Source organism: Phodopus roborovskii, unplaced genomic scaffold, assembly GCF_943737965.1.
Source record: "Phodopus roborovskii unplaced genomic scaffold, PHOROB, whole genome shotgun sequence".
Taxonomy (NCBI): Eukaryota; Metazoa; Chordata; class Mammalia; order Rodentia; family Cricetidae; genus Phodopus; species Phodopus roborovskii.
In genome coordinates, this window is record NW_026126470.1 from 2,668,074 (window position 1) to 2,679,777 (window position 11,704).

General features: G+C 38.9%; 1 protein-coding gene across 1 annotated transcript; it reads right to left on the reverse strand.

Moving 5' to 3' along the window:
• Nucleotides 1–10,399: 10,399 nt before the first annotated feature.
• Nucleotides 10,400–11,365, reverse strand: LOC127227308 (olfactory receptor 5K1). The gene has a single exon (XM_051191630.1). The coding sequence runs from the start codon at nt 11,363–11,365 to the stop codon at nt 10,400–10,402; it is 966 nt and encodes a 321-aa protein (XP_051047587.1).
• Between the last annotated feature and the right edge of the window lie 339 nt (nt 11,366–11,704).

The window sequence follows — 11,704 nt, forward strand, 5'->3', positions numbered from 1 at the left end:
TACTCCTTCTAGATTTCAGTTCCTGGTAATTACTAGTCTTTCTATCCACTGAGTTGGATTCCTTTAAGTTCTACATATAAATCACATAATAGTTGTTTTTCTTCACTTTGCTTTCTGTCCATAATGTAATGTACTTCATAAATAATGTGGCAAATGACTGTATTCTTTTGGAGACTGAATAATACTGCTTTGTTTTTACATGCCATGCTTTCTTTGCTGGTTCATACATTTGTGGATATTTATGCCGATTCCATATCTTGGCAGTTGTATATAACGCTCCTCCCCACTTCCTCTCTGATCTGGGACCTCCCTCTCTATCTCTCTCTCATTAGAAAACAGGTGCTGTCTTGTGCCGCAAGCCTTTGATCCTAGCAGAATCCTAAAGATCTCTGTGCTTTTGAGGACAGTGCGGTCTATATAGTGAGTTCCAAGACAGCAGAGAGATCCTGTCTCAAAGCAACAATAACAACAAAACCAAAACCCCAGACGTCTAAGGGACAACAATAAAACAAGATAAAAACAAAGACAAACACAGAATAGGACAAAACAAACACACAGGAGGAAAAGGCACCAGCTTGACTTCTCCACTGAGTTGTGTTGGTGTTGTTTTCAACAATGGGACCTTGCCATCAGTTTGTGGAGAGGAACTTATTGTTTTGTTAATAGCTTGGGTTGTTAGAGGTTGTTACTCTGTGTAATTTTTTTCTAGTTTCATCTACTTGCCTGAAAATTTCATTTTTTAAAAAAAATGGATGAGTAATATTCCATTGTATAAATGTGCCATATTTTCTTTATCCATTCATCTGTTGAGGGACATCTAGGTTGTTTCCAGTTTTTGGCTGCGATGAACAGAGCAGCAATGAAAATGGATGGGCAGGTGTCCTTGTGGTAGGATGAATCATTGTTTGAATATATACCCAAGAGTGATATAGCTAGATCTTGAGGTAGACCAATTACCATCTTCCTGGGGAATTGCCACACTGGTTTCTCTAGTGACTGTAAAAGTTTGCATTCACACCAGCAATGTGACCTTGCCAGCATAAACTGTCATTTGTTTTATTGACCTTAGTCATTTTGATGGGTGTAAGATGTAATTCCAAAATAGTTTTGATTTGCATTTTTCCTGATGATACAATGTTTAACATTACTTTACGTGTTTCTCAGCATTTGTGTGTGTGTGTGTGTGTGTTTGAGAATTTTCTGTGTAGATCTATACCCCATTATTAAATTAGGTTATTTAATTTTCTTGATACCTAATTTTTGAGTTCTTTGTTTACTTTGGATATTATCTTACTACCAGATGAATAGTTGGTAAAATATTTTTCCATTCTGTGGGTTGCTGCTTTGTTGGAACCACAGTGTTCTTCGCCATACAGAGCTTTTCAGTTTCATGAGGTCCCATTTATTAATTGTTTTGGTGCTAACAATAGTCTGTTTACAATGTCTTTTCCTGTGCCAGTGAGTCCAAGGCTATTCCCCACTTTCTCTTCCATTAGGTTTAGTGTATCTGGTTTTATGTTGAGGTCTTTGATCTATTTGGAGTTGAGTTTTGTGCAGGGTGATAGATACAGATTTATTTGCATTCTTCTACATACTGACATCCAGGTTGAACAACACCATTTGTTGAAGATGCTTTCTTTTCTCCTTGTATGTTTCTGGCCTCTTTATCAAAATTCAGGCATCCGTAGGTGTGCGAATTTATGTCTGGGTCTTTGATTAGATTCCACTGATCGATGTGTCTGGTTTTGTCTCAGTGCCATTTTGCTTTTATTACTATAGCTCTGTAGTTCAACTTGAAATTGAGGCTGGTGATACTGACAGCAGGTCTTTATTATTCAGGATTATTTTAGTTATCCTGAGGGTTTGTTTCCATATGAAGCTGAAAGTCCTTTTAAGAACTGTGTTGTAATTTTGATGAGGTTTGTTTTGAATGCTTTGAAGCTGTAGATTGCTTGGGCAGGATGGCTATTTTTTTTTTTTTTAAACTACATTGATCATACTGATCTATGAGCATGGGGAGAATCTTTCCAGCATGAGACATTTTAATTTCTTTTTCTTCAATGTCCTAAAGGTTTTATCATACAGGACTTTGACTTGCTTGCTTCTAGATGCCCCAATATATTTTACATTATTTGATGCTGTTATGAAAGATGTGTTTCTATTATTCATTTCTCTGTTGATTTATTACTTGTACATGGGGGAGGATACTAATTTTTGTGAGTTAATTTTGTATCCTGCTACTACACTGGAAGTGTTTATCAGCTGTAGGAGTTTCCCGATGGAATTTTTAGGGTCACTTATGTATACTATCATATCATTTGCACATAAAGATTCTTTGATTTCTTCCTTTCCAATTTGTATATCCTTGCTCTCCTTCTGCTGTTGAATTGCTCTAGCTAAGAGTTGTGTACTATTTATATTGAATACATATGGAGAGAGTGGACAATTTTGTCTTATTCTTGATTTTAGTAGAATTGTTTTGAGTTTCTCTTCATTTAAGTTGATGTTGGCTATAGGCTTTATTATGCTGAGGTATGTCCCTTGTATCACAAATCTCTCCAGGACTTTTATCATAAAGCAGTGCTGGAGTTTGTCAAAGTCCCTTTCTGAACCTAATGAGGTGATCATGCGGTTTATGTCTTTCAGTTTGTTTATATTATGGCTTACATTTATTGATTTGTGGATGTTGAGCCATCCCTGCATCTCTGGGATGAAAGCTGATTGATCTAAATGGATACTCTTTTTGATGTATTCTTGGATTCAATTTGCAAATATTTTATTGAGCATTTTTGCATCTGTGTTCATGAGGGAAATTAGACTACAATTCTCTTTGTTGGGTTTTTATGTGGTTTGGATATCAGGTTAACTGTGGCCTCATAAAATGAATTGGGCAGGGGGCTGGAGAGATGACCTAGCTGTTAAGAGCTCTGATTGGTTTTTCAGAAGACTCTGGTTAGCTTCTCAGCTCCCCTCCCCACATGGCAGCTCACAACTGTTTGTTACTCCAAGATCTGACACCCTTTCACAGTCATACATGCAGGCAAAACACCAATGCACATCAAATCAAATCAAATAAATTATTTAAAAAATGAGTTGGGCAATGTTTCTTGTTTCTATTTTGTGGCATAATTTGAGAAGTATTATCATTAATTCTTATTGAATGTCTGATGGAATTCTGTGCTAAAACCATCTGGCCCCACCCCCATCAGGCAAACTTTTAATTACTGTTTCTATTTGTTAAGGATTATATATATCTGTTTAAATTGCCTACCTGATCTTGATTTAACTCTTATAAGTGATATGTATTGAGAAAATTATTCATTTCCTTTAGATTTTCCAACTTGGTGCAGTAGAGGCTTTTTAAATTATGTCCTTATGATTCTTATGATTCTCTGGATTTCATATATATATATATATATATATATATATATATATATATATGCATGCCTTTTAGTTAATTTGGATAAGGGTTTTCAATCTCATTGAATTTCATTGAGTTTTGTCGAGTGTGTGTGTGTGTGTGTGTGTGTGTGTGTATGTGTGTATGTGTGTGTATGCGTGTGTGTGCATGCACACGCTATTGATTTCAGTCTGATTATTTCATTTCCAGCTGTCTACTCATTTTGGGTGTGATTTTTTTTTTTGTTCTAGAGCTTTCAGGTGTGCTGTTTAATTGCTAGTATGAAATCACTCCATTTTTTTTTTCAGTGTAGGCTCTCGTGCTATGAAGTTGCCTCTTATTCATTGTGTCTCACGTTTGGCTATGTTGTGTATTCATTTTCATTCAATTCTAGAAAATTTTTAATTTCTTAACTTCCACCTTGACTCATTTTTCATTCAAAGTGAGTTGTAATTTTTCACGTGCTTGTAAGCTTTCTGTTGTTGTTGATATGCGTCTTTAGATGGTGGTCAGATAGGATGTAGTATGTTATTTCAATTTTCTTGTATTTATTGGGACTTGCTTTGTGTTCAAGTACTTGGTCAATCTTGGAGAAATTTTGGAGGTGTTGAGAAGGTATATTCTTTTGTGTTTGGGTGAAATGTTCTGTAAATATTTTTTAGGTTTATTTGGTATTTGTAACATCTGTTAGTTCCATCAATTCTTTATTTAGTTTTTGTGTGGATGACCTGTATGTTGCTGAGAATAGGGTACTGAAGTCTTCATTTTCAGTGTCTAATTTAAGCTATAGTAGTGTTTCTTTTAAGATCTTAGGTGCCCTTAGGTGCATAGATGTTAAGAGTTGCAATTACCTCTTGGTGGAATTTTCCTTTGATGAGTATGTGCATATGTCCTTTCCTTTCTCTTCTTATTAATTTTGGTTTGAAGCCTACTTTATCTTATATTAAAATTTCTATACCAACTTGCTTCTTAGGTTCATTTGCTAGGAATATCTTTTTACCCCAATTACTCCTTGATTTTAAAGTGTATTTATTGGATACAACAGAAACATAGATCATTTTTTCCCCATACTGTTAGTCTGCATCTTTTTATTGTGAAATTGAGACTATTGGTGTTGGAAGATATCAATGAGGTGTGTTTGTATATGCTGTTATTTTGTTGTTGTATGTGTTTCTTCTCTTTTGATTTGCTTGTCTGATATTATTTAGTTCTATGTTTTCTTGGGTATAGTTAACCTCTTTAGGTTAGAGTTTTCCATCTAGTACCTTCTGTAGGCCTGGGAATTTTGGTTTTATCATGCAGTGTCTGTTTTCTTCATCTACAGTGATTGAAAGTTTTGCTGGGTATAGTAGTCTGTAGAGTGTCTTAGGGTTTCTATTACTGTGATGAAACACCATGACCAAAAAGCAAGTTGGGGAGGAAAGGGTTTATTTGGCTCATACTTTCACATTGCCATTCATCACTGAAGGAAGTTGGGACAGGAAATCAGACAGGGCAGGATCCTGGAGGCAGGAACTGCTGCAGAGGCCATGGAGGATGCTGTTTACTGGCTTGATTCCCTTGGCTTGTTTAGCCTGCTTTCTTAAAGAAGCCAGGCCTATTAGCCCAGGAATGGCACTGGGATGCAGATGGATCTCATGGAGGCTTTTCCTCATGTGAGGCTCCTTTCTCTCTGATGACTCCAATTGGGTCAAGTTGACACACAAAATCAGCCAGTACAGTGGGTATCTGTGGTCTCAGTGTCTGTCTCCTCAGGCCCTTCTGGCATTTAGAACCTCCATTGAGAAGTCCAGTGTTATTTGAATAGATCTGCCTTTATATGTTAATTAACTTTTCTCCTTGTAGCTTTTAATATTCTTTCATTGTTCTGTACATGTAGTGTTTTGATTATTATGTGCTGAAGGGACTTCCTTTTCTATTTGGTGTTCTGTATGCTTCTTGTACCTTGGTAGGCATTTCCTTATTTAGGTTAGGTTTTTAGATTTAACATTTTCTTTGACTGAGGTATGCAGCATGAATTTTTTTTGGTAGTATGAATTCTAATTGGTCTTAATAATAAAAACCTGGAGTCAGATATAGAAGTAAATGCTGAAAGATCAGAGAGACAGAGGAGCAAATCACTGCCAGTTCTTACCTGGCCAACTCCTCAGCCTGAAAGGTGCTACGCTCCTGTCTCTGCTGGCTTTATACTCGCTCCTGTCTCTGCTGGCTTTATGCTCCTCTCTTGGCCTAGCCATACCACTTCCTGTTTCATCCTCCCAAGGACTGAGATCAAAGGCATTTGATCTCAAGTGCTGAGATTAAAGACCTAAAGACCTCGGTGTCTAACTAGTGTGTCTTTATCTCTGCACTCTGATCTCCAGGCAAGCTTTATTTGTTAGAGCACAAACAAAATATCAGCACAGAAGTATCCATTTCTTATATTGTGTCTTCAATGCCTGAGTTTCTCTTTTCCTTGTCTTGTATTCTATTGGTGTTATCTCCGAGGTTCCTGTTCGAGTTCTGAAATATTTTATTTCCAGATTTCCCTCAGTTTTGGTTTTCTGTATTGATTCTATTTCTATTTTCAGGCCTTTTACTGTTTGTATTGTCATAGATTTTTAAAGACATTTCCTCTTTAAGAACCTCTACCATATTCATAAAGGCTATTTTAAGTTATTACACTTCAGCTCTATTGCAATACCCAGGACCTGCTGTGGGAGGGCTGCTGGGTTCTACTGGAGACATGCTGTTCTGGCTATAATCGATACAGGCATCTCATCTGGGTCTGGGAGTATTTTAATTCTAGGTGATGATATGGTCTTGTCGGTGATTTGCTCCATGCTTCAGTTGCCTTCTCTGGTTCTTAGCTGTGTGTTGCCAACTGAATGTTTCATGCCAGGGATGTATGTATGTATGTATGAATGTATGTATGTATGTATGTATGTATGTATGTATGTATGTATGTATTTAAAGATTAAACATGTTCCTTGACTGAGGTATCCATTTATTCTATTGTTCTTCAATGCCTGAGAGATTCTTCCATATCTTATATTCTGTATTGTGTTGGTGAGGCTTGCCCCTGAGGTTCTTGTTCGAGTTCCTAAAGTCTTCATTCCAATTTCCCCCAGTTTGGGTGTTCTCCTGGGATCCTGCTAGGTGTGTAAATATGTTTCTATGTATTGGGAGCTGACACTTTAGAGTGAGAATGTGTTAGGAGCAGGGATGGGGGGTGAGGGGTGGGGAGAGCAGGGCTGAGAGTCCGCAGGAGGGAGGAAAGCAGGGTGTTGTACCAGGATCTGCTTATCTCCCTGGGAATGGGGTCAGTGGGTGAGAAGCCACAACAGGAGGTCTGCTGGAGTGCTGGGGATGATTATGGGGGATTGACTAAGGAGGAGAGGAGGGACAGCGAAGATTAGAAGCTCACCTACCTGCTTTGCTGTCCTACTTGCTTCTCTGGAAGCTTTGCTGGTGGTTCTCAGGCAGGGTGGAAGGTAGGATAGGGGGTGTGGGGATGGAGTTGGGGGCTGGGATAACAGGATGAGTAGGGTGATCTGCTGGAGATGGGGTAGAAAGGAGGGGATGTGGTCTGCTATAGATATGAGGGTGAGACTGAGGGAGTGGGTTTGGAGGAACAGTGGGGTCAATGAAGAGCTGCAGGTAGGCTATTTGTTTCCCTGGCCCAAGTGGCCTTTGGGTTGTTATGGAATGTTTGCTGGAGTTGGAGGCTGGGATAAAGCAATGTGTAGGTAGAGGGAAGTTAGGAAGGGAAGATCTTGTGATCCACTGGAGATGGGGACAGGGTGGGAAGTTTGCCACAGCTGGAGGTCTGCTGCGGAGATGCTGAGGAGACTGGGGGATTGGCCTTGGAGGAGCAGAGGGAGAAGTGGAACCATGTAGTTGACTTACCCACCTCCCTAGTCAGAGTGGCCTGTGGGTGCTGGAGTTGGGGGCTGGGATGAAGCCCTGGGGGATGGTTAGGAGAGGAAGATCTGTGTAATCCACTGGAGATGGGAGGATGTATGGGAGGCTGCAGCAGCTGGTCTGCTACAGAGCTGGGGATAAGATTAGGGATTTGGATTTGGAAGACAGGAGAGAGAGAAGATCTGTAGGTAGCTCATCTGTTTTCCTGGCTGGTGTAGCCTCTGGTTTCCCAGGGAATTGATTCCTCTATATTTCATTTTTGGGGTCCTCCAAACTAATTTCTTAAATGGCTATATTAATTTATATTCTTGTCAATACAAAATGCTTTTCCCCCTACATTCTTGCCGTTTGCTTTCTCTTTTCTTTTGATGATAGTCATTCTCACAGGTGCTACACCTTAAATCCTGCCTGTCTGTTTTCACTATCTCAGTTGGTGTCTGTTGATGCGAAGCATCTTTAACCCGTCTATTGGACACATGCATGCATGCTTCCCTTCAAACTTTATTTATTCATTCAGATCCATTGCCAGAACTTATTTTTAAAATTAATTTACTTTTACTTTTATTTTACATTTGATCTCTGTTCCCTCTCTCCCTCTGTCCCTCTCCCCCACCCTCCCATGCCTCCCAACCACCCTCCCCCCCACTCCAGTTGTAGGGTGATGCCCACCAGGTGAAGTCATCTAAATCTGTCAAGTCATTTAGAGTAGGGACTAGGCCTTCTCTCCTGTCTCTAGGTTATGGGAGTATCCCTCCATGGGGAATGTGTACCCAAAGTCCTTTTGTGCACTAGTGATATATCCTGGTTCCATTGTCCGAGGTCCCTTAGACTTCTCAGGCCTTCTAGCTGAGGCCCATATTCAGGGGGTCTGAGTCAGTCCCATGCTGGATTCCTAACTATCAGTCTGGGGGTCCATTAGCTCCTCCTTGTTCAGGTCAGCTATCTCTGTGTGTTTCTGCAGCCTGGTCTTGTCCTCCTTCTCTGCATCTGAATTCTAGTTCGGCTCAGTGTTAAGTTGTGGGTGTTTGCTTCTGTTTCCATCAGCTACTAGATGAGAGCTACATGATGGTGGATTAAGTTAGTCGTTGATCTCATTTTCATGGAAGAACATTTAAGGTAGCCTTTCCACTGTTGCTCAAATTGTTAGTTGGGGTCAGTCTTGTACGTCTCTGGACATTTCTCTAGGTTCAGTTTTCTCTTCAAACCTATAATGACTCCCTCTTTTATGGTCCCTCCCTCTCCCCCCCCTCTCTTCTATTGCTTTCCTCTCCTCCCCTTCTCTTTTGAGGTACTTGTGCTCCTCTTCACTCTGTGAACTAGAATTCTATTTTCACAAGCTTTTTCATTTACTGCCATTCCAATCTTTATCCATTCCTTTCACATCGATGATTTTAGTGTCAAATGAAAATCATTGCCTGAAGGAATGCCATGGCGTTTTCTCTCTGTGTTTTTGTCAAGTTTTAGGTCTTACATCTAACTAACTCATTTGTTTTTGTTCTTTTGTACATGATATTAGAGGATGATCCAATTTAAATTGAATTTATATGGAAATTCAGCCATTCTTATACGATTTTCTGAAAGACTATTTCATCGCCATTGCATGCTTTTACATCTTTATTCAAAATAAATGGCTCTCTAGTGCCTGGGTTTATTTATGAACACGTTTTGCTTTTGGTATGCATCTATTTTTATTCCAGCATCATTTTACCTTGATTGATGTAGCTTTGCTTTAACTTATGAAAATAAGTAGTACACATTGCTTGGAGTAGGGTTGAGTAAATCCTAAACTGAAGTGTTTCATTTTAAATGACCAAGGAAATCCTGAGACACCTGAGTATAATTGTGATGAGCTACATTATTATATTTTCCTAGTGCTTATAAAGAGAGACAAAATGATTTTTTATTCATGAGTTTATGGTATTATAAATGTTTTTATCTGTTTTATGACTACATTTTCTCAATAGACTCAACGTGTTTATTTTTTACCATGAAGTCAGGCTCTGGTGGTTGGGTAGTCTGAGGCAGTGGCTTCTGTTCTCTGTTCTCTGTTCTGGGAAATTAGCTGTGACCTCAGAGCATCAAGAGAGAAGGTGGAAAGAAGAATTTTTGTTGCACTTGATATGTGTCATCTTTGATATAGTGTTAGTAACAAAATTAGTCACAATTGTTCTGTTAGCAAGAATGACTGATGGGTTTAATCACTGATGTATCCCACATGGAAAGATCTCAACAAATGTGTGCTGTGAGAAGTAGGAAATCGATTATTTTGTGATGGTGCATTAAGATAATTAGATTCCATTTCTACTCTACAATTTTCTATTTTTAACAAAAGAGGGTTCTTAAAAGATCATCCCTATCCACATTTCATCACCCAGATACTTCCTTCTTGTGTTCATATAACATACACCAAGTACCATCCCAATGTTAGACCCCTTCCTCATCTCTTGTGAAGGGGTGCAGAAAATTTTAGCCTTATTACTTGACCACAAAGCTTCTCAATTCTGCATGAGATTTAATTGTCTAGAATTTCATTTTATTGAAACACACGGGAGTTAAAAAAAACATTTTAAAGCTAGCTTCTCTTCAAGTGAACATTCTGAATTAGTCATGCATTCTGATCACAAGTTGGATACACACATTTAATATTTACTTGGAGTGCATCCACTTCTTCACTGATTGCATCTTCATCAGAATAATATTCTCTGAATGCTTCAGAACAGCTCTTCAGTGTTGACCCACCTCTGTTTTATTACTCTTGCTTTTAAATGCCTGTATTTGGTGACATTTCACCTAAGCTTGCCTAGGCTATTGAAGCAAATTATTAAAATGCTTATATGATGGCAGTTTATAGTTTATTCTTGTCTTTTGAATTGGAACCATCCCCAACTTTGATAAAGGCCATGGGCTTGCCAGCAGACTATTTGGGTATTTGAATTTCAAAGTTTACATTTCATTCCCCCACCCCCATTTCCTGTTAAGACCCATGCCTTTAACTCTGCTTCCACCTGGCACACTGCTGTTTACCTTGGTAGCATTATGACACTTTAGCATGTCCTCTGTGTTCTTTCAGGTGAAGTTTTGTGCTGAATCGGGTCTTTAAGCTATAGCAGATGCCTGTTTAAAACTTCTTGTGATCAGTTTTTTCATCAGCATTTTTTGAAAAACATTCTTTACTTCTTTGTTTCTCAAGCTATAGATGAAAGGGTTCAGCAAGGGAACCACTATTGTAAACAAAATAGCAGCCGGTATATCCTTATCTCCTTCTTCTAGCAAATTTGGCCGAATGTACATGAAGAACAGAGAGCCATAGAATAAGGAAACGGACAGAAAGTGAGATGCACAGGTGGAGAAGGCTTTGATCCTCCCCTCTTTGGATTTCATTTGGAAAATTGTAAAAACAATGTAAAGGTAAGATATGAGGACACTGCCTATTGTGAACACTTGAATTGAGCCTGAAAAGACAAACAGTACAAGCTTGTTGACATAGGGGTCAACACAGGAGAGTCTGTACAAAGGAAGAATGTCACAATAAAAGTGGTTGATGTGATTAGACCCACAGAATGCCAGTCTAAATAGTAGCCCCACATGAATGATGGAATGCAGGTTTCCAGCTATGAAGGCTCCTGCAGTCATCTGAAGGCAGAGCTTCTTGGACATCATGGTGTGGTACTGCAGGGGGTTGCATATGGCCACATAGCGGTCATAGGCCATTGCTGCCAGAAGGAAGCAGTCTGCAGTTTCAACAGTGCAGAGAAAATAAAACTGTGCCATGCATTCATACAGAGAGATTATTCTGTCCTGTGAAAAAAAGTTCCCCAGCATTTTAGGAGTAATAGCACAGGCACAGCAAGAATCCACAAGAGCCAGGTTGCCCAAAAAGATGTACATTGGTGTGTGAAGAGAACGTTCTTTGGAAATCAGAATCATCAGGCCCATATTCCCTACCATGGTGATCAGATAGATGACAAAAAATACCACAAAGAGAAGGGCCTTCATTTCTGGAGAGTCTGTAAATCCTGTGAGGATAAATTCACGTTTCATGGTGTAATTTTCTTCAACCATTCCTGATTCTAGGGAAAAAAAGTTAGGAAATAAAGTGCTAGTTTCTTATGTACCCAAAACATCATCAACCTCTTTTTATTTCAAAGGAGGAGATGCATCTTGGATAGTATCTTTGCATGTCAGCTGGACTTGAGTTGCATGTCTAACTATTAGCATCCCTATTCTTTCTGGAGATTGAACCCAGTTCATTGTACATGCTGTGCAAGTGCCTTCACCAAGCTACACTCTCTGCCTAAGTTATTCTCTTAAAACATATTTAGTAAACATTTTTCATCACATTTTCCAAAAAAAACCCCTTGATATTAGATTCACACAGTTTGTATTTTACTTATTTATAAG

Bases quoted from the DNA above. Each gene is read 5' to 3' on its own strand.
- LOC127227308 (XM_051191630.1), bottom strand. From the start codon at position 11,365: ATGGTTGAAGAAAATTACACCATGAAACGTGAATTTATCCTCACAGGA.